Source organism: Aulostomus chinensis, chromosome 1 (genome assembly GCF_037954235.1).
Source record: "Aulostomus chinensis isolate RoL2024-O1b breed Wild chromosome 1, RoL_Achi_v1.0, whole genome shotgun sequence".
NCBI lineage: Eukaryota > Metazoa > Chordata > Actinopteri > Syngnathiformes > Aulostomidae > Aulostomus > Aulostomus chinensis.
This window is the reverse complement of record NC_141320.1, coordinates 64302729-64327789: the sequence shown is the minus strand read 5'-3', so window position 1 is coordinate 64327789 and position 25061 is coordinate 64302729. Positions and strand designations below refer to the sequence as shown.

The following is a 25061-nucleotide window of genomic DNA, read 5'->3' as shown; positions in this document are numbered from 1 at the left end:
CGCTGGAGCTCAAAAGCCAAACCGAAATGGAGTTTGAATGTTAAATCCCGTGGATCCGCACGAATGAGCTTGTCAATAAAGTTATTTTGAATCTGAAAGCCGTTCAACCAATCACAGTTTGTGACGTCGTACTTGCGCTTACAACGCTGAGAGCCGACGGCATTAGCTCTGTTTTTGTCGACATACTTGTACTCTTAGGTCTTTTATGAACGTCGGTAGATAAAAGGTAAGTGGTTCATTAAGATTCCGCGTCCCGCACCTCCTCCCCGACAGTTTCTGCTGTTTGGGAATGAAGACAGAAAGTTCTGTAAAGCTAGCTGGCGTAGCTTAGCTAGCTAGCAGGGTTAGCTAGCTAGCCATCGCAATGACCTGCACTTGTAGTTTTGAGCAGGTGGTCAGCTTGGTGTCGCTGCTGGTGTTCCGTTGTTTGTAGGTTTCCAAGCTAAGTTTTGGACTAAAAAGATGGTGGAAATCATGCATGAACGTAAATAGAAGATTATTTGTGTTTAGCGTGACGTGCTCTGTGAGCTCACGCCAGTGAAAGGACTCGCTCCCGAGACGAAACCGTCACGCCTCCTGCAGGAAACCCCAAGCTAAGCAGGACCGGATTTGTTTTAGGAAATAAACTGAAACTGTCGAGGGTGAAGTTTGAGTTTGCTTTCATTGAGTACACTGTGCATGATTTGTATGTGCAGCAATCGGGACGAGACTGTACTGGAGTAGAAATACTCGGTGTCTTCCCTTGTTACTTGATTCCTAGCAGTGAGTGGACTTCTTATCCCTTGACATTAAAATGCAGTAAACGACCGTTGTACTCCACCTCGTCTGCGTCAGACTGCCACTGCAACAATATTTCCCCTCCTCACCAGTTTGGTTTAATGTACCAAAAGCGTGTCAAACGCAGGAGGAAGGGACGATCCAATATGTGATACTAAGATGCTGCCACATCACCGTTTTTCCGGTTTGATATTTAAAATACAGTCAAAGACAGTTGGTGTCTCGGTGGTGGCGCAGTCGCTGACTCAGCACCGGTGTGCTCTCAGGTTCTCACCATGGCTTCTCGAGCAGGACCGAGGGCGACCGGGACAGACGGCAGTGACTTTCAGCACCGAGAGCGAGTCGCTTCACACTACCAGATGAGGTGGGTTGACGAGAGTCACCGAGGAGAAGAGCCGGGAGCGGCATGACCCACTGGAGAGAGTCCGTTTGGAATCGGAAGGATATCGAACAGCTGCATTTGGTCTCTGTAGTTCAGTAATAGGACGAGTTAAAGTCCTGTTTTGAGTCATTTGCTGTCTAATATCCTATGTAATTATCAATGCATTTCATCATGAGGTAGTGACTTGAATAGCAATGTGAATTCATTGATCAGAAGTAGGGCTCAACCAATATGGGTTTGTTTTGGGGGGCACATTTTGATATGAAGGAATAAAAAATCCCGGTAACCAACCGATATATCATTTCATTCATTTTTATACATTTTTTTATTTATATTATACAAGACAAAGTAGCTGGTTTGGATGGCTTGAATGTAGTTGAAACAGTGTGCTCTTTTCCAACAAGTACCGTTAGAAATTGTGTGGCACAAACAGCAACATGAACGTAAGAAGCCCCTACAACCGTGAGTCCGTCCTGATGCTGCCAGGCCTTCGTCCGCGGTGCCGTGTCTGAGTGGGCTAAGTAGTTTAGCAAGGTAGCTCGTAGTTAAGCGAGGTCATCCCAGCTTTATGAAGTTGTTTTTTTTTTATTTCAGAAAGTACTTACGATGAACGTACCTACGAGGCAAACTGCTGGGTTTTTTGTACGCATGCGCTGTAAGTATTGCAGTCTGTGGGGTTGCTGTGGAGCGAGAAATGAGGAGTCGGAGCGCCCTCTACTGGATAGGCGGTGAAATCATCCTCTAGAAAAACACCATATTGAAGTCATGGTTTTACTGAGAATTCCGTGTTAATATCTGTGTTGAGCGGACAACTTTGGTGGATTCTTATGGTGTAATTGTGCGATTCATCAGTCCTGTGAGTGTAAAATGCAGAGGAGAAGCTGCTTGAAACTGATTTGAGATCTTTGAATCAATGTTGGATTTTTTTGATTTGTCCCTTCAGTGTTGCCCTGAAGTCTGAAATCCGTAAACTCAACATCGTCCATCTGCTGATGTGGGTGCTGATGGCAGCTCAGGTAAAGGCCAGCCTTCACCAAGTGTGGTTCTGTAGGGTTTGGCACCAGTGAAACATCTGCGTTGTTCTTTGTCAGGTGATCGTGAGTCAGCTCAGCCTGGTGTCACACAAGACCGTCGCCACGCCGTACCAGTGGGAATACCCGTACCTCCTGAGTATCGTTCCCACCGTCTTCAGCTTCCTGGCTTTACCTCGTAACAACATAAGTTACCTGGTCATCTCCATGATCAGTGCCGGACTTTTCTGCGTGGCGCCGCTCATCTACGGTGGCATGGAGATGTTCCCTGTTGCTCAGCAGCTGTATCGGCACGGCAAAGCCTACCGCTTCATTTTTGGCTTCTCGGCTGTGTCCGTCATGTACCTGGTGATCGTCATCGCTGTGCAGGTGCACGGATGGCAGATCTACTACAGCAAGAAGCTGCTGGACCAGTGGTTCAGCAGCACGCAGGAGAAGAAGAAGAAGTGAGCATCGGCCCATTTACTAAAGTACGTAAAAACTGTTGTGGGGGAGAAGACAGGATTCCTGCAGGCCTGAGGAGAGGTCCTCTGAAGTCTACCACATTTTGAAGATTAAGACAGAAGGTCGAATGTGAGACTGGAGAATCCACCAGAAACAAAATAAAGGCAAATGAAATTCCCCTAAATTATTCTGTGATAGACTTTTTCCTGAAAGGAGTCTTCAAGACTTGATTCCTGAGATGGCTTCTTTTTTCTTGTCATTTTTTGTAAACTTGTGACAAGTTGAGACTTGATGGGAAGATCGACTCAGTGGGGTGAGAGTTCTTTGACCCCTCCCTGTGCAGTGCTTCTGCTGACATGTTGAGTGGACGTTACCTGATATGGAAGCTGTTGTCCAGTGGTGAGAGGTCACCTGGATGCTGATGTCATGAAGGCTCTGTTGCTAAAGTTTGAGAAGATGAGAGCTGCTCTGCCCCCTGGTGTTGTGAGTGAGGCAGCAGTTGTGGTATGTGACACTTTGATGGGTGCAGCATCTGACATTGTCCCAGGGTGTAGGCAGTGTGCACTTTCATGATGGGTGCATCAATGACAGAGGAACCTCCCAAACAAGCCAGAAGTAGTTATGTGTGAACAGTTGGTGTTTTGATCCTGAACATTGAGTTTGTCACATCCTGCGGAGGAGGTAAGTGCAGCAGGTGGTCCTGTGGCTGCTGAGGGATGAGCTGAAGGTCCAGTGAGGAGATGTCCCTCTGTCCAAGGAGGAAGGTTTTTGTCAATCATGTTCTGTAATTCTGTGTTCCAGGTTGAGTTGTTTTCTCCAACAGTGTTTCCCAACTGATGGTCCATCTTTGACCCCCAAACATTGATTGTGATGTGTGTAACATTTGAGGTAAGAAGAAAAGTAAATAATGTTGTGACAGTAATTTTCATTGAAGTGAGTTTGATGCAGTGTGGTGGTGTGAATGTAGTGGTAGAAGGTCAGTTGGTGTGTGAGTGTGGTGTGAGCTGGTGGCTGAGTGGGATTGGCGAGATGCCTTGGATGTGGAAGGTGAAATGGCATGGGTTCAAAGCCACTTGTGGGACTCATGAAGAAAGCTACGGCTAGGGGGAGCCAGGACGCATAGAAGTGGGGGCGTGGTGGTAAAGGGCTGAGTAGAGTAGAGTAGAGTAGAGTAGAGTAGAGTAGAGTAGAGTAGAGTAGAGTAGAGTAGAGTAGAGTAGAGTAGAGTAGAGTAGAGTAGAGTAGAGTAGAGTAGAGTAGAGTAGAGTAGAGTAGAGTAGAGTAGAGTAGAGTAGAGTAGAGTAGAGTAGAGTAGAGTAGAGTAGAGTAGAGTAGAGTAGAGTAGAGTAGAGTAGAGTAGAGTAGAGTAGAGTAGAGTAGAGTAGAGTAGAGTAGAGTAGAGTAGAGTAGAGTAGAGTAGAGTAGAGTAGAGTAGAGTAGAGTAGAGTAGAGTAGAGTAGAGTAGAGTAGAGTAGAGTAGAGTAGAGTAGAGTAGAGTAGAGTAGAGTAGAGTAGAGTAGAGTAGAGTAGAGTAGAGTAGAGTAGAGTAGAGTAGAGTAGAGTAGAGTAGAGTAGAGTAGAGTAGAGTAGAGTAGAGTAGAGTAGAGTAGAGTAGAGTAGAGTAGAGTAGAGTAGAGTAGAGTAGAGTAGAGTAGAGTAGAGTAGAGTAGAGTAGAGTAGAGTAGAGTAGAGTAGAGTAGAGTAGAGTAGAGTAGAGTAGAGTAGAGTAGAGTAGAGTAGAGTAGAGTAGAGTAGAGTAGAGTAGAGTAGAGTAGAGTAGAGTAGAGTAGAGTAGAGTAGAGTAGAGTAGAGTAGAGTAGAGTAGAGTAGAGTAGAGTAGAGTAGAGTAGAGTAGAGTAGAGTAGAGTAGAGTAGAGTAGAGTAGAGTAGAGTAGAGTAGAGTAGAGTAGAGTAGAGTAGAGTAGAGTAGAGTAGAGTAGAGTAGAGTAGAGTAGAGTAGAGTAGAGTAGAGTAGAGTAGAGTAGAGTAGAGTAGAGTAGAGTAGAGTAGAGTAGAGTAGAGTAGAGTAGAGTAGAGTAGAGTAGAGTAGAGTAGAGTAGAGTAGAGTAGAGTAGAGTAGAGTAGAGTAGAGTAGAGTAGAGTACTTTTTGCCAACTGTCTTAAGCTGTACTTGCATAATGTTTAGTAGTTGTCACAACATGTACAGTCAAAAAGTGCAAAAATGAACCCTGTTGTGACTCACCTCACACTACTAATCTCTCCACCCATGTCTAAGTCTAATACACACTACACTAATACTGTACCATCACCAGGTGATGACACCTGAACCTGTCAGTTCACACTTGGAAACCCTCAACTCTGAGCTACTGCCCAAGTCTTGACCTTCCTCTATGCTACCTGTAGTCCACCTGTCTGTCCTCTGCTTAACAGTGACACATGACAGGAACTAACACTTACAGTCTACCTACCATCCAGAAAAAATTAGAGGGGGTGACTACACCCCCACTACCTGGCGTCCTGGCTCCCCCTAGCCGTAGCTCATTTTGTTGTAGTTGTTTCCATCATCACCCTCCTAGGGAGGGCCTCTCAGACTGGCCCTGACCTGGATTTGAACCGCTCACCATCTGGACACAAGGCAGGAGGCTTCACCACTGTCCTACACTGCCTTCTGACCTGCACTTGGGTTCTCACATTTGAACCTCCGTTTCTGGTGACTGGCTCAAAACTGACAGATGGAATCAAACCCATCACATCCGGTCTTCAAGTCTGCACAAACACCACTGCACCACAGGCGTGTTGCTGAGTCATGACGCCTGAGTGTTTCTCACATTCAACCTGGTCTGGTGCTGCTGGGTTCAAAGTCCATTTTCAGAAGCCGTCACCCAAAGGAGAAGCGAAATGTGAGCAACTACTAAAGGCAAGTATGCAGATCTGGTGGCCAAGTGGCATCAGGGCTTGCACGCACCCCCACAGACTTGTGGGTGCGAAGTTCACTGGTTCAAATCAGCACCAGGACACCAGTGGACCCCCACACACACACACAGGCATAATAACAAAAACACTGTTTTATACTTCAACTTACTGCAGTGAGAGCAACAATGCAAGTTTTGTTACTGCATGATAAAGTATTTTCTCACCCTTCCAAGGTTGTGCTTTTAATGTCAGTACAGTAACCAGAAGACACGTACAGCAGGTCAAGATGGCCGACACCTTCCGCGTCTCAAACTGTTGTTGGCGTGATTGAAGCACACACAAACACACACACACACCCATTCTTTTATCTCTACAGTGAAGCAGACGATTCTACAACAGTTTTAATACTCGTTCGGTGGCAGCAATGCGACGCCGTCGTTCATGCAGCCGTGCAGGTTCCAAACACACAAACGTAACAACTGGAATGGAGTTTCAAGTATTCATGATGGGCTAAGAGCCGATTAGCTGTGCTCAGTGTTGGACCTCCAGCTGATGCGCCCGTCCTCGCTGAGCCCCACCCCCCCGCTGGCTACCAGCTCCATCGCAGTAGGGAAAGCGCGGTGCTCAGCCTCTCTGATTCTATCAGACAGGGTTTCCTCCGTGTCACCGCCCAGCACGGGGACCGCCTCCTGCACAATGATGGCGCCGGCGTCCACCTCTTCCTGCGAACAGTAAACAACAGCTCAAACCGCTGTCTAAAGCCTTTCATTTTATGACAGAGTGACACTGACCGCCACAAAGTGGACCGTACAGCCGCTGACGCACACTCCAGCCTGCAGAGCCTGCTTCTGGGCGTTGACTCCCTTGAAGGAGGGCAGCAGGGACGGGTGGATGTTGAGCAGTTTACCTGAGACAGGAGCAAAGTCAGTAACCTTCCCGTGAGCGGGGACGTTCATTAACAAGGGATTACCACACCATTCCATTTCCTGACAAAAGTTCCGGTGAGGATCCTCATGAAACCAGCCAGGCACACGAGCTCCACCCCAAATTCCTCCAGGACGCGATCAATGGTAGCGTCGAACTCGGCTCGGCTCCCGTACAGCTTATGGTCGACCACCTGGTTTGGGGTGCAGACGTCAGTTTTCATGTCATCCAGAATTCTATCACAAATGCGGCGCTCCTGATGCTCGTACCCTCGTCTGGATGCCAGCAAGTGACGCTCTCTTCAGGCCCTGAACACCAGGTTTGTTGGAGATGACCAACACAATCTCTGCGGCGCTGGACGGACGCCTGGCCTGCTCGATCAGCGCCTGCAGGTTGGTGCCTGGTACACAGCAGGCGTCTCAGGGGTGTCCCGGGATGTCATTTCTTACATTTCAAAAGAAACAGAGTAACACACCTGTGCCTGAGATGAGCACAGCAACTCTTGTCCTCTTCTGTGGTGTCCTGCCATCACCGTGGCAACCCCCATTCTGCTTTACCCCCAAGTCCCCGCAGGAAGAGGGACCTGCACTCTGCAGGCTGTGCATCAGGTTGCGTACCACTACAGGCTCCGCTCCTGCAAACACACACACACACACACACACGTTTGACAACCTTCCTGCACCCAGTTCACCCTCTAAAGACATTCAGGTCCTGTTATCAATCTTGACTAAAATAAAAAATAATCCTTTTCCCAACCTGAGACTCAGACAACATGAAAATGAGCTCATTGTCACTGACGTCGCACATCCAGGCTGCTCAGGTCCGCCGGAGCGAGGATTCCAGCTTCTGCAAGTCCACGTTGACCCGCTCGTCCTCTTACCTCCGACTTTCACGCGCGTGCAGTTTTCCACAGCACAGAGGACAAAAGCAGGTCTGTGTGGCAGACGAGGTTGCCACATTACGCCCTCACATTTTCACACTCATCTGTGTGCGCGTGAACCTCCACCGTGTTACGTCAGCCACCTACGCATGGCGTGGCGCTGCAGCGCTCAATCAGGGCCGTTTGAACAACGACTGCGTCTCTGAACAAAAGGACTGAAACATTTTTGGAGCACGTGTCTAAACTGGGGCCCGACCGATTTGTTTTTTTCAGAAATAAAATGCAGGGAATAAAACGTGGTTTTACTTTGAAAGGAAAGGGCTTGTAAATATTTAATTTTGCTCTAATAATTCTCGCTTTGGCAGTTGTTTTTTCATTGTTTGTTTTCAAAGATGTGAGACGATGAACAAAATAGTTGGACATTAGAATCACGGTTTCTCACATTGTAATTGTTATCATTTTAAAAAGCTAATGCTTCATTGTTGTTGGCCTCGTGTTAAAGATGGTTATTGTGTTAATATACTGCTGATTAAAAAAACAAAACAAAAAAAAACGGCCGATTAATCGGTTGTCAAGATTTTTTTTTTCCTCCAATAATCCATGTCGGTCGGCCCGACTCTTTCCTTGGAACGATAATATAATAATGTCAACTACAATTGGGAATTATCAGGAGTTTGCAGTCATCCGGACTCTCACCGGGCTGCTTGTAGGCCACTGAACCCACAATCCAAGCCTCTTCGTGGGCTTGCAGCTGACGTAGGACCTCCTGAGCATCCGGAGGGGCGACCACCAGGACCGCCCCCAGGCCGCAGTTGAAGGTGCGAGTCATCTCCTCCTCACTCAGGCCACCCTCCTTCTGGAGCCAGGAGAACACCGGGGGGATGCTCCAACGAGAGGCGTCTGAATCACACGCAACATGTGAGTATTAGCAGTCAGAAAAAAATAAAATACATATATTCCTATTTGCTGCAGCACAGCCACATGAAGCGCTCTCGCCTCACCTAAGTCGACCGCCAGCTCCTTGGGCAGCACCCGAGGGATGTTCTCCAGAAGACCCCCCCCGGTGATGTGAGCGTAGGCTTTCACAGCGCCGCTACACAGGATCGCCTGGAGCAGACGGCTGTAGATCCTGGTAGGCGTCAGTAAAACCTCCCCTGGGGGCAGAACAAGAGCTGCTGAGACACCGCAGCGATGAGGCGCGTGCTTTCAGACGTGGCCCAGACTTACCCACGGTCCGTCCCTGTTCTCCAAAGGGAGCTGGGGAGCTGTAGCTCAGGTCGGCTCGCTCCAAGACCTTGCGAACCAGACTGAAGCCGTTGCTGTGGACCCCCGAGGACGCCAGTCCAATCAGCAGGTCTCCCTCGCTGATGTCCCCCAGCCTGGGAAGCAGGGATCCACGCTCCACTGCTCCCACACAGAACCCAGCCAGGTCGTACTCCCCCGCAGCGTAGACGCCGGGCATTTCTGCCGTCTCCCCACCTGGTTAACAGACACGGACGGTGATGTTAACTTTCAGTCAGGTGAACCGCAAAACAGACCAGGGGGGTTCCTCCTCTCACCCAGCAGAGCACAGCCAGCCACCTCACACGCTTTGGCAATACCACCGACCACCGAGGCCGCCACCTCCACATCAAGCCTGCCGCAGGAGAAGTAGTCGAGGAAGAAGAGGGGCTCGGCACCCTGAGCCAGGACATCGTTCACACACATGGCCACCAGGTCTTGACCCAGGCCGCTGTGACGCCCGCACGCCTGGGCGATCTGGAAGACGCCACATGAAATTCAACCGTCGCCGCGATCAACCCCTTGTTCTGCACACAGAGAACATTAAAAAGCCAACCTTGAGTTTGGTTCCCACGCCGTCGGTCCCGGACACCAGGATGGGGTCCGCAAAGCCTGCTGCTTTCAGGTCGAACAGCCCGGCGAAGCCCCCCAGCTCTGCGTTACACCCTGGAGAGAAACACCCATGACGTTTAGCTCAGTCTGAATGTGGCACGCGAGGCTGCTGCGTTTACAGCCAACACGACTCTTCTGGTGATTCGGGTCCTCTTGTTTGAGTTACCAGGTCGAGACGTCGCCTTGGCCAGAGGCTTGATCATGTCCACCAGCTGGTTGCCGGCGGCGATGTCCACTCCGCTGTCTTTGTAAGTCAGACCTCTGTCAGAGACCAGGGGGAACAGACCTCTGTTTAGGTCTTCAAATGTTAAAATAAGATGGTCATTGTGTAACTGTACCAAATTAAAGGTTGTCTACACAAACACAAAGACAGTAACGGGGGAGGGGGAGTGTTTGTGCCGCACTCACACACGACTGTGTCGGTTCAAGTGGGCGATGGCGCGGTTGCCGATATCACGGCGGTACACAGCACCCGGGAAGCCCATGGCTGCCACACCCCGATTGGCTGCCTGCAGCGCCGTCTCCAGAGACGACCTGACCGCCGTGACCGTCAGGACTCGCCCCCCACTGGAGACCACAGCGCTGTCCTTCAGAGCCGTACCCGCGTGGAAAACCTGCAGCCCCATGTCCTCGACCTGGGACAAACCTGGGGAGGGACGCAGTTCGTGAGGACATCTGAAGAACTGTGAGGACGACGAGGACCCGGACTCTCTTCTACATACCTGTGATGGCTGTTCCTTTCTTGTAGGAGCCCGGGTAGCCGGCGCTGGCCATCACCACCGTGACAGCAGAGCTGTCCTGGTGCCACACGGGGGCGCTGGAGGCCAGTGTTCCGTTCATGGTGTTGAGGAGGACTTCATACAGATCGGTCTTCAGCAGCGGCAGCAGCACCTGGACGCAACATTCACCGTTACTCCTGATGTAAAATGAGCTCCACGGACGGAGGACAGTTTAACAAACCCACCTGACACTCGGGGTCACCGAACCGACAGTTGAACTCTAGGACTTTGGGCCCCTGCTTGGTCAGCATCAGCCCAGCATACAGCACACCTGGAACACACAGGTAACCATTAAACAATGCACATGCTTAATTAATTACTATTAAAAGCAACACTTGCCCACATAAGGAGTTCCTTCCTCCTTCATGCCGTCCACCGTCTTCTGAAGCACCGCCTCCTTGATCTGCTGCAGCAGCTCCTGGCTCACCTGCGCGACGAGGAGAAGGCAGCTCGTTAATACGAGGTTTTTAATTAAAATCAGGAGGACCCAGTTGGGAGGATGAACATCAACCTGAGGGGTGGGGCAGTAGGCTCCCATACCGCCGGTGTTGGGCCCCAGATCTCCGTCCTGCAGCCGTTTATGGTCCTGCGCCGGCGGCATCGGCGCCACCGAGGAGCCGTCAGTGAAGCACAAACACTGCGGGGAGAAGACACCTGTTAACTTCTCATGGATGTGGGAGGGCGGTGTAGAACGCTGCACTCACAGACACTTCCTCGCCCTCCAGGAGCTCCTCCACCACCACCGTCTCCCCTGCGGCCCCAAACGCTCGCTCCTGCAGACATAGATTTTGGGGGGGGGGGGGGGGTGAGAGAGAGAGAAAAAAGTGACACCCGTCAAAATTAAGTTCATATCAATGTCAGTGTGTTTTCTGGCACAAACTTCTGGCGCGTTGTGGTACCTTCATGATGTCCGTCACAGCCTGACAGGCCTCGTCCTGGTCTCGCGCCACTATCACGCCCTTCCCCGCCGCCAGACCGCTGGCCTTCACCACCAGCGCTGGGAAGTCGGCCCTGGAGACCCCATGGATGACACAAAGTCAGAGGAGTGAAGCAGTAATGGCGTTGTCACAGAACACACACAGTAAGTGCTACTCTTTGAGGAACATTTACTGTTTGTTCAGGAAACTTCCCATTGGTAACGAGTCAGAGATCCACATGAGACCAGAACTCAGCAGCTGCTGTTCAGCCACATTACTTCCTCTTCAGTTCTATGAAACCGTTACAGCTCAGCTTCTATCGATTCAGTTTCCTATTTGACGGCTGACCACCAAACATTCGGGACTTTCCATTCTGAAGGGACAGTACTGACGTGCGGATGTAGTCGCAGGCCTCCTGGGGGTCAGTGAAGGAGCCGTAGCGTGCGGTGGAGATGCCGTGACGCTCCATGAAGGCCTTGGAGAAACTCTTACTGGCCTCCAACTGAGCCGCTTGGGCCGAAGGGCCAAAACACGGCACTCCTGCGGCTGTCAGGTCGTCTACGATGCCTGGATGGAACGTGACAGCTTAGATGAAAAGCACAGAAGCGGAATGAAGGTGACAGGGTCCACCTACCTGCAGCCAGCGGCACCTCAGGTCCAACAACAACCAGCCCCACATGATGGTCCTTACAGAACTGAGCCAAGATGGCGTGGTTACTGACGGACACCTCTGCACGGACACAGATGCCACAGACAGAGCTTAGCGGGCTCACAAATGGGTATCATTATCCAACTTGTGTTTAGCTTGAAGCTAACAGATGGCTACCAACAGCTGGGCTCTCATCCCCTGTAACTGTAACCCACGTGTTCTTTATCTTGGGCGGTTTGTGAGCACTTAAAAGTCCATTTTTGGGATTTAAGTCATTGTTCTAAGAACACGTTAGAAAATCAACCACAAACGCCTCATATTTCCCCGGAGCTCCTTGTGTATTTACCAGAGTTGCTGATCTTCCCACAGTTGGCCGTGCCTGCATTGCCCGGGGCCACCAGGACCTGCTGGACCCGTGGCGACTGGGCCAGCTTCCAGGCTAGAGCGTGCTCCCGACCGCCACTGCCGACCACCAGCACCCGTTCCGCCATGGCACCTTGGGAAATAAACCACACCAGCACGCAGGATTAGACCTCCCCGCTTTTAAAGCGTCCATAAAGAAACCGTTTAATTGCGCGCAAAGACTTGGCCGCAAGAGTCTGCCCCGCTGCGAGGAGGCGGTGACCTTTGCCGGCTCCCGTGGTCTGATATCATCTTGTCACGCCACGCTAACAAGGATGCAATCAAGCAGAACAAACAGAGAAGTCAACAATGACACTGGATCACAAGCTCATTTGCACAGAAAAACCATACCATCATCAAGCTGCTACACAGTCAAATCAACCCGCGGGGAAGTTTCATCCTCATTCTTCACACATGCAGGGACAACAACTGATCTGGCGGCAGTGACGTCTCCTCACTGGAAAAGAACCCCATCTGCCTGCGTTGGCTCCCGCACGAGCGACTACATATCCCTAGAAGTTTAAAACCCTCAAAAAAACACACACACACACACACACACGTGTCCTAACATTTCGGGTCCACGGCAGGCCAGGACGGTGTGAACTCTGACCCCGGTTTGTTTGACTTCTTGATCATCAGACTGAAGGGCTGTCCGCAGATATGTTGCCTTAAAAAAAAAACAAAAAAACAAAAAACCTACACAAAAGGGTGAGTGTTCAGAAATTAGTCCGGTCCCGATCCTTTAATTGAAATCACTCCGCTCTCGTTACTCACATGTCTGACACATGAGCTCCACAACAGGTCATTAAAACGGAAAACACGCATCTCCGTGACTTTTTTTTTTTTTTTTTTACTGCCTACAAACGCGCTCTGGAAGCATAAAACTCACACAAGGGGAGCAGAAATGGCGAGCTTGTGTAACGGATGCGTGTGACAGGAATTTACAACGACGGCACTGGCAGTTTGGCATTGACGGTACCGTCTACGTCCTGGAAAACTTCCCCGCTCGTCAACAACGCCACTTTGACTCTGCAAAGCCGGTTGACTCTCAGAAAGATCACATCTCAGTCACTGCATTCAGGGAAAAAGTTGTAGCGACACTCGCACAAACATGAGAAAAGTGATTACGTTTCAAATTAGCGCGCTAATTGGACGCTCACCTGTGCGTTTATGAGAAACAGGACACAGCCGGAGCCCCGTGCAGGAGTCGGATGTTGCTCCTCTGTGGACAAACCGCGGACTGACAGAGGATGTAAAGTCGGTTCTCTCTCTCTCGCTCTCTCTCTCACACACACACACACACACACCACCACGTGGGTGCAATATCGCACTAGCGTGTGCTAAACCGCGCTAACAGGCGTCCGACACAGTTTCAAGACTAACACACTCACCCTTTGTCTTCTCCACACGCTCGACTTCTCCACTCAAACCTATTATTTTCGCGAGTGTTTTGGGAATATTTTGAACTTCCTGTGGGCGGCGCGGCGCTGTGCGGTGCATCATGGGAAATGAAGTCGAGCTGTTCCGACTCGGTTCCGCAGGGGGATTCGTGTATTTTGAAGAAACGTGGTACAAAAAGTAAACACGTACCGGACATTCAAGTCATTCTTGATGTCGTATTACATTAAATATACATTTATATTTTAGGAATTTTGTTTCAAATGAGGCGAGGAACGTTTCGACTTTGACAGCTTCTTCCTGTTGATGTTTGGATGTGTTAAAAATGTTCATGTTGACGTGAGGATACATTCTGAGCTTTTCTGCAACTCCGGATGAAATGACTGTCCAAAAATACAGATAATGATTGTATTCAGGGAATTATATTTGGAGTCACGGGCGCCCTCTATTGGTGTATTGGTGGTATTACATGTGAGAAGACAAAACAAGTGATCATTGAGATGTACAGTATGTGTCAGTGAATTAAGATTTAAAACGGCATTTCCCTCATTAAATGTACTTTTACTTTTTTTTTTTTAAAAAGCCATAATTATTATAAATTGAAAGCTTTCATTTAGCAGGAGGATGTACAAATAAAATAAGTGTGTCGGTGAGTGGCTGACGTGACAGTCCATGAAAGGCAGATCTGGGTGGAGGTTTGAATTGATGTTGTTCTGCAAATTCATTTTTGCAGGACTGCATCTCGTCTGTCCCTTTATTTGTCGTCATTTTCGACATGAAAGAAACTGACGGTCGATCGAGTTGCTTCACAAAAGTTTATTCAACAAAAACAAAAACAAAAAAAACTTGGTGAGGAGAGCAGAGAGGCCCGCGGGACATTCAGTGTTCGTGTGCTTCAAACTGTAAAAATCACTCACAGCACAGGAAGTTCGGGAGTATTGAGGAGTTCTCGTCCCACCTCCGACTGTCGCAGGGCGAAGAGCGTGACGCCGGAGCTGTACGCCGCGGGGATGGTGACGTGTGTTAACTTGCTTCCATCTTCTTGCTCTTCCTGGATCATCTGCCTCACCTGACCTGGAGACGGGAAGAGAATGTGTTCGCAAACCTGCAGAAAAACTGGTTTGAAATAGATAAAAGGCGGTACCTTGGACATCCAGGGCTTTCCATCGGGGGTCAAACTCTGGCAGGCGGCAGTCAGGGGTCACTCGCTGCAGAACGTCCTCCCGGCGAATCAGCAGCACAGATTCGCTGCAAAGCCGCTGGTGCACTACAGCCTCACTCACTAGAGCAAATAAAAGCAAAAATATGAGAGTAGATGTTTTTATTCTTCTGAACTTTTCCTTCCTGGACTCACCTAAGTCGAGAGGATTGGTCATGAAAACAGCATGAGGTGCAACTCCATAGATCAGCTGGTGGTGCCAGGCGTCCGGCACCTCCTCGCCCTTCGGTACAGCCAGCTGCATGTTCATGGTGGCCACCGGCACCGCACCTCTCTGGATCCAGCTCGCCAGCCACGGGACCAGCTTGACCCGCCGGCGAGGGTGGAGGTGGAAGAAGCACCCGGTCACCGCCCCCTGACTGGCCTCCTCGGCTCCCGCGATGAGCTGGGCGTGAGTGGCACCTGGCGGCAGATACGCGACAATGTGAGACGATGGGCAGACCAAATTAAACTTGTTTTGGTGACTTGTCACGTTTCCTACAATATTCTATAAATGAAAGAATTTCTTTGAAACACTTTTGGACAGGAGCCTCACGGGGTGTTTTGGACTGGTGGCTGGACAGAAGTGCTTGTGTGACTGAGAAATTAGTGGATTGAAATAAATCATGACATTCAGGTTCTGGTTTACCGGCCTCGCTTCGGGACAGCAGGTAGTCAGGCAGCGGGGACTCGTTCCTCCTCAGGCGTGTTTGGACGCAGCGGTCAGCCTCCTCGGGGGCCACGTCCACACCGAGGGCCTTCAGCACATCCACCACGGCTGTGGCCCCACAGGCTGACGCTCCTATCTGGAGGGTCTGTCTCTCCAGAGCCTCCTGGATGGACCACAGCATGGCCTCCGCCTCCTCCTCCTCCTCCTCCTCCCCCTCTCCTCCATGGACCTGCTCACAATCTGGCTCCATCTGAGGGTCTCACCTGGGGACCCTGGACGGGGTCAGCATCGACACACAACAGCAGCCGCATGGACAAACACGTCAAGACCAGGTCGCTGAACGCGTCACAGCTCGAAGGGTAGAACTTCACCGACAGCAGCCTGACGTTGACTTCCCCTCTGAATCGTTATAACACGTCATGCATGACGTCACAACACCCGCCCCCTTGAATTTTATTTCACTCACTCATCATTCACATTCTCTTACATGCTTCCCGGTGTGCAGTTCGGTCACACAAACCCTCCGTGTCGTCTCCAAACAGCTCCACCGACGCGAGGAGAGACACGCCTTGCGCATGCGCACACTAGTATACGCTCCATTTAACCGTCGCACAAGCAGGGAGAGTGTTGAGTAGCGCCCCTGCTGGCCAACGTGAAAGACACAATAACACCCGGTTTCCTCTGGAATACCATAAATTCATACGGTCAACTCTCATAACAAAGAATACAAAACACTAAATAAACATAAAAATAACTTAACTGATTTACCCTCTTTGTTTTTTGACTCGCTGCAACGCTCACTAGGAGGCCTGTCGTTGATACGCAGCCTTTCATTTCCAGACTTTAACCTCCACGTCGCTACAGTGGCTTAAACATCTTTCAAGAGCTCTTCTTGTTGCACTGCATGTCCAGGTTAGTGTTAGTTCTCAAGCGTGCTCCCTGTGGGGCGATAAAGTGAACTGAGCTGATGAGGAAGCACATCTCTTTTTTTGTGGCGTTTTGCTCCTCGCGGCAGCTGACGTCAGACTTCAATCCAACATCGCTTACTTCAAGTAGATGAGGGGAGAGATCAAGTGTTTATTTGAGGCATGAATGTGTATATTTTAAGCTTTTCATTGTTGTGTTTCTATCACTGCAGTCCCTGGCAGTCTGGATGTTGAGAAATAGAAAGTGGCAATACACTGGTAGTACTTTATGGCACACAGCATAACTGTCAAATGAAGTCAATTTCATTTTTATCACTACTTATAGATAATGGAGGAAGACAGATATGCAGAAGGAAAGAGAGGGACAGAGGTAAAGAGAGAGAGGAAGGAGGGGAGACTGATGGACAGACGGGGACATGAGCAGGTGGAGTTAAAGGTGGCAGCTTGAGCCTCTTCAGGTCTGTGGCCGCCTCCAGCAGCAACCGTGATCTGGGATGAGGGGAGCCCGAAGGCTCCGGAAAAGAAGACGAGTAACAGAATGCTTCTTATCGGTGATAATCTTTTTACTTTTTTTTTTTTTTTTTTTTAAGAAGATGAATGTGTAGAAAAGAGGCAGCACGGTGGTGCAGTGGTCCTCACTGTACCCTCACAGCAAGAAGGTTCCGGGTTGGACCCCCGGCCGGAGCACGGGGTCTTTCTGTGTGAGTCTCCATGTTCTCCCTGTTCCTGCGTGGGTTCTCTCTGGTACTCCGGCTTCCTCCCACAGTCCAAAGACATCAAGAGGAGACGAGGCTGATTGATACTCTAAATTGACCGTAGGTGTGGCTGTGAGTGTTAACGGTTGTCTGTCTCTATGTGTTGGCCCTGCCATGGACTGGTGACCTGTCCAGGGTGAACCCTGCCTCTCACCTGAAGGCTGGGATAAGAGGGGGGGGGGGGGGGGGGGGGTGGAGCCTAACAGGATAACCGGTAGAAAATGGATGTTTGGTCTAGAAAGTAGTCGGTAAATGACTGCAGAGATGTTGCAGTTCTCAATTTGGCCAGAAGATGTCAGTGTTGCTACACCACAGAGCCTCCTGGTGACTTCGGGGATGTGCTGCCACTGACGCCCTTGCTCCGTGTGACAGCTGGGGGCCACCAGCTCCTTCCTGACGCGGTTCTCGTGAGGAGGGGCGTTGTTGTGGTGACATGAACATGGGGCCTTGTTAGTGAGCCTTCTGAAGGTAAACACCCTGATGAAGAAAGGGTCAAACGGGGTGACTGGAACAGGATGTTACACTTCTTCTCTCCATGATTTGGCGCCAATTTCAACCCAGTAAAACAAGCAGGAAGTTACAGCTGCCATATTTATTTGTTAAAACTCAAACTGGAAAAATAAACTTCCTAGAGTACAAAACGCCATCTGGTGGTGGGAAAAAGATTAGCTTCAAAAAATTATCACCACATAATTTTTATTTGCATGTGACTGAACATTTTGATCTCCCCAACAAGCAGCTTTATAAAATAACCTGTCAGTGCGAGCAATCATCAGCTGCAGTCATGGTTGGTATTCGTCTCACCTCCCTCTCCACGGTTACACCAACGGCCGGCAGAAGCGCTACAAACAGGAGCGTGATTAAAACTGACTGGGCTCTCCGGACGTGATCGGCCAGCTGAGAGGAAACACGTCGAGCGAGAGACGAGGCAGGGGTGCAAAGTCTTTACATGACAGGGATGAAAGACAGGAGCGGTTTCTGTTTCTCGCACACGGCCTTTGCTTCGGCGTCACCTCCTGGCATTTGCAGATGTGGAGAAGTTGCAAGTGCCGCGGTGCAGTTTTCTGACAGTACGGTGGCTGTGGTACGGGGGACAGGCCAGACGCAGCAATGCAGTGGACGCCGGGTCAGACCTGGTCGTGGGAGGGCGAGGAAGCGGGGCAGAAACCAACATCAACTGCCAGTCCGCCCCAACGTCCTTCCAGCCAGCTTCATCGAGGTCAAGCTTGCAGTTTTTGCGTAATTGGGACCTACAGACAAAAAAAAGAAATCCCAACCACAGAACGTTCTGCTTTTGAAAAGCATCCAGAGGACGTAGAAGAGCAGCAGATGCGACGGAGTCGTGACGACCTCAGCTGAGACGGACGCCGTTGCGTCCAGAATGCTGATAAATCTCATCCCTTCTGTTTGTTCGGATCTGTTTGGGTTCTGCAGTTTCTCCGACTGTTGCCATGTCAACAGCTACAATATCTTAATGTTATCAAACTGGGCAGCCTGATGGTTTTCCCATCACACATCCTCCGTATTCCAAACGCAGTTCTTGTGCTAACTTGTACTTTCAGGTAGAGCTTTTTGCCAGCTTCATCACAGATAATTATCAAGGGAGGTTTTTAATGAAAAACCGGACCGGTATATTGGTGCGGCCGATCGTAGCAGCTGATACGGTCCAATCACAGCTCCATCGCTGCCCAAGTTGCCTGATGTGAGCCGATATGAACTTCCTTTTATCCAAAAATAAATATAATTCAAGGAATAAGATGCTTTGGGGCACCGTCCATTTAATGAGCTGATGCCATATCTTAGATTGACATATTTTGCAAAAAAATTAATTGGCTGATGTATCAATTTCAGGTACGTTGGTATACACTGGCACCAGTTTCAGCCTGAGAAGTCCTCCAGTATTGATGGAGCTCTTGTTATGTGAAGTGAGGAAACCGTTCGGGAAACCATTCCCGAACGGTAACGAGAAATCACGAGGCCTCTCTTACTTTGTCACGTGATGCCCACATCTGAGGGACCGCAAGCGGCAAGAAAACTCAACTATCCGTCTCGGCCAGTAATTTTCTGAGTCTCCTACTGGTAGCTGCATCTGTAGGGTCAAGCCCTGGTACGAGCTACTACCTACTGCAAGTGTGCGGAGGGAAAAAAAAGGGAGAAAATAGGGAATGTTCCAGCTGTGAACGGGCCGCTCGTCCCCTCGGAATAATAAGAGAAGCAGAGTCTATTTAAACACTATCTCCATGACCTCTTAGTGCGCGGCAGCTCTGCAGGGATCTACAGGATTAACCGCCGCCTCTCAGGTAAGCTGATTCATAATAAATAGCAGCAAAGCTTTGAAAATACCCATAACAGCACATTAGCATTGAAATGAGCAAGCGCTTTTGTCAGGAGGAAGTTCTAGGTCACACAGACAAACACTGAATACTGCCACAGGGACTCAACTGTCCCCTCGCCGGCACTCTCAGCCTACGAGTGTCATGTCAACAGTCTTCGTGCCCTGATTCAATGTCTACCAAGTGCGGCATCCATTGCCTGCATTTCTACAAAAAAGCCACAGAGACAGTCGCACCAACTCCAAGAGCCTGTCAAACATTCCACGCTTCCCTTTAAAGGCCAGGAGACCGCCAACTTGCCGGCGCTCAATCAGTTCCTGCAGAATTTCAAAAGCCAAAAGCATAAATAATCGGAACATTTAGCTGCAGAGTCGGTAGATCTCAGGGATGATGTTCAGGTTGCAGGCGAGTCATGTGTCAGTCACACAAATGAATTGAAACTGAGTTTTTAATTGCAATCAATATTCACCGACTGAGACCTGGAGAAAGAGAGAGAGAACGAGAGAGAAATATATAATTTTATTTTCAGCCCAAATGCTATCGCTTGTCGTCCCCCAGAAGACGTGCCTCGCTCTTCAGTTCAATTCCGTGCAGAACCAAGACACAACCTGTTCTAAAACTCAACTTCGGGGGAAAGGCTTAACATTGCGGCCACAAATTCACTAACTTGAGGGAACAAGTTAGATTGTGTCGCCTCCAAAATCTTTTTCTTTTGTTGCTCTCTATGTGCCTGCTTTGCTTCCTCTCTCCGGCTACTCCAGCGCTCTGGAATGGTCTGTCTTCCTACCGCTAGTTCTTTCAATAGCAAATGGAAGCTGTTCCGTCTCATAGTGTTCTTTTATTAAGGCGGCTATTATTCAGCGTTCAGTCAGACGGAGCATCTGGAGTCGCTGTGCTGCCTGTCAGTCAGCTCTAATCCTCCGGGTAAATAACCTCGACCCGGGGAATTTTTCCTAATTGTGTCCTCACTGAGTCGTCAAAGACTACCAACACTTAGCGTGACGTTAGCATGACCAATAAAAGCTCGACAAGCGTTCGGCGGGAGACCCTCCGTGAATACAAACGACTGCCACCTTCAATTAGATCTTCAAAAATACTCGTGAGAGGCAACTCGCAGAGATACGCGTGACATGTTTTATTAGAGGAGATCATGTTGCACATACATAAGTTATGAATGCCTGATGGCAGGCTGTTGTTGGAGCGCTGCTGTGGCAAACATTTGTCACTGCTCATTATCACCTCCAACCAGGATCAGATTCAGCCCCTTCCTTGCCTGACGACCGAGGAGAACCCGCCTGAGCTGGCTGTGAAATGATATACATCACCGGCTAACTGCAAAAACAAACTGTCCTTGGTAGATAATGTTCCATAAAGTTGCTCGAGCTGGCTGATTCTCTTCCCCTTCACACATTTGTCAGGTTTCTCTGACACCAGGATGATTTCTGCTCCTCGCACATACATCACACAGCAAAAAAAAAAAAAAAAGAAAAAGAAAAAAGGTGATGAGCTTCTTCTTTTTATTTTCCTTTTTTTTGGAAGATGCCAGATGAGAATAGTCGTCCTGACATTCCAAATCACACACACGACATTCACGAGGCGAAGCAGAAATGCGTTATCTTGCAGCCTGGCTTCAGCGCTGACATGGCCGAGCTGCCAAGCCCTCACACGCTGATATGGCAGATGTGACTGAAAGGTGCTCTTTAGGTTAAGACACCTGCATCAGGCAGCCTGGCATTAGCTCATGATGCCCGCAGCGGGAGCTGTCACTACAGCTGAGTGTCTCCACAACAGAATGCTTTTCTCTGCTTGGTTTCTCCGGACCGCTGCTGCTCCGCCCGCAGTTTAGCTATCAACCTCTGACATTTATCAGCTTCCATCCATCCCCGGCTCCTCCAAAACACCCTTCTACTCTCCAAGAAGAAGCGACATATGTTCAGGTTTATGGCGGACAGCGTCCAGTTTGATCTGCTCAGGGTCAGGCCATTATATTATAGAAATGTTTGTGGCTCATGTGTTGAATTTTGTCCATGAGAGGCCGCTCTGCATTCATTGTGGTAGCAGGTGTGATTAAAATGGGTCTGTGCTGTGTTGTTTGCATCAGAAGTGCTAGCTTCTCTGGATTTTGTCACTTTTGGACAGCTCCCGCTTTGAACACTGAGCTAATTAACTTCGCCTTAAATGGCAACCGAAGCTAAGCTACGCAGCTGTTGCAGTAGCTTTCTATCCTCTCGAATTCAAAGTTTTTTTTTCCAACTGTCAATAAATGTGCTGTCGAGGTGCTAGTTCCTTCGGATTTTGTTATATTTTGAAAAGCCCCCAGTTTTACACCAAGCTAAGCTCAGCTCAGCTAAGCCGAGGCAGTAGTTTCAATTCTTTATTCATGAACAACATATACATGTACAATAGAACTCAATTTTGTTCCATCAAGACCAGAAAATATATATTTGCCAAAAGGTCAGGCAAGAATTACATGTATACTGAGAATTCTGGGGGGGGGGGATTACCCGGTGCAGATTCAAAATGAGTTAAAGAGTCCCTTTGTGTTTCTTTATTTAGGCGTGATCTCAGTTTTAAATGGTGATGAAGGTTTTAGACTAAAAACGAGATCCAACTCAAAGCATGACAGTCTTTTCTCAGGCCTCATTAATGAAATGGGATGAGGTGTCGGTGCTGAGGAAAACACTGGACTATGACTACCGGCTGGATCGTTGTATTTTGGGGGAAAGTCAATAAATGATTGCATTTTTGCCTCCTCATTCTACGTTGGAGCCGTTGGAGCAAAGTCTCCGACCAACCCTGAGATCTTTCCTTCGCCTCAAACGCAGCATTTCCGTGGGTGCCTCTACAATTAATCATGTTTTGTTCACCGTGCTGGTAAAGCCTCGTGTCCCCTCGCTCTCCCCATAATTCCAAACAAAGTAGGAGGGATATCTGCTGTTCCGGGGTGGCGAACTCTGAGGACGTTCTCATATAATTGACATATAATTACCAAACATGTGGGAGCAGAGATTGGCGGACCAAAGGCATGTAAATCGCAGATATCTTAAAAGGGAATGCCGTGGAGTCTCTGTATGGGAAATTGTCTCTGGTTGCCACTCAGCCTTTTGGTAAACATGAAGTGTCTCCTTAGATCTTTTTCTCATCATGGCCTCCCTTCTGACTTCCTTGAGGAGTGCTCATTGTTCCAAAGTGATTGGGCCTTAAAGGAGCTGACTCTATGCGGCTGTGTTTATTTGTCTGACACAGAAAGACAGAGGGGAGTTTTTGAGGGCCCATCTCCTGATCTAAAACCAATTTCTATGCAAATGCTACGACCTGATTTGGGAGAAGCGCTCTTTGTTCAGCGTGGGCATGCAGGGTTGGCTGAAGGTGTCGTAACACTCAGCAGCGGCGCTGGTCGGCACATAAAGCACATATATATTTCTTGCCATGTGCTGCATTGTAGCGTGTTTGGCCATGACAAACAGCTGTAGGGGAGAATCACACCTCGCGGGCGGGGAGAGAAAGAGGTCGGCAAACTAATCGTGAGACTGCAGGGAAATGTTCCTCTCAGCCAATGGGGCAGAAATGCTCGGACACTCTATCAAAGGGTTGAAGCATCATTCAGGTAACAAATATGGGCGTCTGGCGGTTGCAGAGCCGCGGGAGACGCGGCACGGAAGCAAGTGCTGCTGTTAATGGTTGTTGGCCAAGATGGCTGGCTGTTGTTGTCTGTAAAAATAGCAGCGAGCCATCCAGTGAGCAGAACTTGCTATATTTCTAGCATGACAGTGGAGGAGAGGAGCTGCAGGATTCTCAAAAGAATATATAAATAGACGGGAAGAGTTGTGCTGAATTTCCATGCACTCGCTGAACACACACACACACACACACACACGCACACACACACTCGTGCGCACCGCACCCTTTGCACGACTACAGAAGAGTGCGATGACCCCTGTGCGTGTTACTGGATGAGACACTGAAGGGAGCCGAGGCAATCTGGCACAAAGTGTGGCTTCACGTTTGTTGTGTGCGATTCCGATTGGAGCCGAGGCCGCCTCCGCCCTCCTGTGCAGGAGACCGTATCGCACTTTCAATAAAAAAAAACAAAAAACATTTATCGCCATGCAAACACACGCTAAAGACAAGTTCTGTACTCCTGCCATGGCGGCAAGCGAGACGAGCCAACTTCACCCGTCAATTACAGATGATCCCTCCGACTGGATCAGTGGTTCTCCATGTTCCGCTCAGGGGCCACTCGCAGCCTATGAAAGACTTCTGAGTGGTCCTTGAACATTTTCCAGCGTATTCTGTGCCGGACCGCAGAAACACCTTCATGAGGACGACAGGACTCATAATTAATGTGTAATAACTTCAGCTACCCTTCAACTGTTTGGATTAGCGGCTCTCCTGAGAGAGGCTCATCCACTCCACCGCTGTATTCGTGTCTGTCCTGCTGCACTCCAACGCTAATTGTTACGCAATTGCTTTTATTCCGTGTAGTCGTCCGAGCGCCGGCGTCTGCGCCAGGAGTCGTCCTCTGAACGCAGGAAGTAACTAAAGAACCAACTAAATAGGACAAATCAACCCACGTGCACACTTCATGAAAAAAATCTTGATTATTTCATACTCATGCTATCATATTTCTAATGATCCCATGTGGGTTCATTCATTAGTTTCACAGTGAATTATATATTTTACAATAAATGTTTGATTAATGCTGTAGTTAATGATTAGCTGCCAAAGTCGGTCATTTTAATCGTATCTTCTCATCTTTTATCCATCACTCTGCTTCGGTCTCTAAATCTATTTTTCCTACTTCCATCGGATCGAATTTTATATTTCGACTAGATTTGTTGGACGGTTGCAGTATAATTAGGTTTAATTGACTGATTGATTTTGGACTTTTATGTGTTTTATTGTGAAGATGCTTCGAAGATTAGTGATTAATTTAGGAAACCCGACCGATTCGCCTCTTTAATTACTAATGAAAAGAGAATCTACCTCGCGTAAACACAGAAACTCTTATTTCAGGCCCACCCCCCACCAACCCCCCCCCCCCCCCCCCCAAAAAAAGAAAAAAAAATTGTCACAGCAAAAGGGTCCAGTGTGACATCTTAAAAGCACAGATTTTAATTTAATTTAATCCAGCTTCAGTTCAGTGACGCTCTTCGCGGCGCCTTGACAGGGAAAAGAGATTCAAAGAAAACTAAAATGACAGATATGAGAAGAGTTATTCCCCTAAAAAGAACAGAGGCATATTTACTGTTCCCAGCTTTTGGCTTTTACTTTAAATCCATCATCAAGAGCAGGAGTGGAAAGTTGTGCTGATAACAGCACCGCCGCATATCTCCAAAACTGTCCACCAGCTATTAGAAACAGCCCTGTTTTCAGTTTTCTGACAAAACGCTGTTAGATAATCGTGAGGTCTGGAGTGGGTTACGTATCCTCAAAACAAGGGCATTTCACTCAGGCTATAGAGGAACGCTGGCGTTATTCAGAGCGTCAACGCTGTCGGCCTCAGACTGAACTGCGCGAGCAGAGATCAAGGAGAGAATCCGTTGAAATGCGCCACACACAAATACGCTTCCGACATAACACACACGCTCTTAACCTTGGCTGAGGTCTGTTTAACACAAATGAGCGGCCGGTGGCTGAAGACACCTTGGTTTATTAGAAAGGTCACAGGTTCCATCCAATCCAGCAGTGTTTCTCTATCAAAAGATGCTTCTACTACTCCTGGTACTCGATGCCTCAGCCGGGATGATTCCTCATGTTTATCGCTTTCTGTCTCAGACAACATTATCGACAATTTCCATTCCGATTCATCAGGACTGTATTCGTAAA

The 25061-nt window shown here is 48.9% G+C and overlaps 3 protein-coding genes and 1 long non-coding RNA gene across 8 annotated transcripts in view; 1 reads left to right on the top strand and 3 right to left on the bottom strand.

Annotated features, from left to right (window-relative positions):
• Positions 1–86: 86 nt before the first annotated feature.
• Positions 87–3795, top strand: jagn1b (jagunal homolog 1b). Its single transcript, XM_086204515.1, has 4 exons — positions 87–226; positions 1044–1141; positions 2103–2175; positions 2251–3795. The coding sequence occupies exons 2-4, from the start codon at positions 1053–1055 to the stop codon at positions 2638–2640; spliced, it is 552 nt and encodes a 183-aa protein (XP_086060641.1). The 5' UTR covers positions 87–226; positions 1044–1052; the 3' UTR covers positions 2641–3795.
• Positions 3796–5662: 1867 nt separating this feature from the next.
• Positions 5663–14402, bottom strand: gart (phosphoribosylglycinamide formyltransferase). 5 transcript variants are annotated; one of them, XM_086200468.1, is made up of 22 exons: positions 14268–14402; positions 11897–12046; positions 11536–11631; positions 11294–11468; positions 10884–10995; positions 10689–10757; positions 10496–10621; positions 10324–10411; positions 10170–10255; positions 9928–10096; positions 9614–9851; positions 9372–9466; positions 9150–9259; positions 8872–9070; positions 8540–8791; positions 8314–8466; positions 8009–8212; positions 6908–7066; positions 6702–6832; positions 6484–6625; positions 6300–6415; positions 5663–6230 (listed from the first exon to the last, which is right to left on the bottom strand). In XM_086200468.1, exons 2-22 carry the CDS (start codon positions 12039–12041, stop codon positions 6030–6032), a joined length of 3066 nt encoding a protein of 1021 aa, XP_086056594.1. In that variant the 5' UTR covers positions 12042–12046; positions 14268–14402; the 3' UTR covers positions 5663–6029. The 5 variants fall into 5 exon arrangements, with proteins under 5 accessions (XP_086056594.1, XP_086056587.1, XP_086056601.1 ...); XM_086200461.1 differs by lacking the exon at positions 14268–14402 and adding an exon at positions 13113–13332; XM_086200475.1 differs by lacking the exon at positions 14268–14402 and adding an exon at positions 12932–13066.
• On the bottom strand, positions 14152–15850 carry LOC147272733 (uncharacterized). The gene is made up of 4 exons (XM_086200496.1): positions 15198–15850; positions 14705–14971; positions 14495–14632; positions 14152–14424 (listed from the first exon to the last, which is right to left on the bottom strand). The coding sequence occupies exons 1-4, from the start codon at positions 15466–15468 to the stop codon at positions 14264–14266; spliced, it is 837 nt and encodes a 278-aa protein (XP_086056622.1). The 5' UTR covers positions 15469–15850; the 3' UTR covers positions 14152–14263.
• A 1693-nt stretch (positions 15851–17543) lies between these two features.
• The window catches only part of LOC147272732 (uncharacterized), a 49232-nt gene continuing 41714 nt past the window's right edge, over positions 17544–25061 (bottom strand). The window contains exon 6 of the long non-coding RNA XR_015115965.1: positions 17544–18149. This is a non-coding gene — a long non-coding RNA (uncharacterized LOC147272732). The remainder of the gene's footprint in view (positions 18150–25061) is intronic.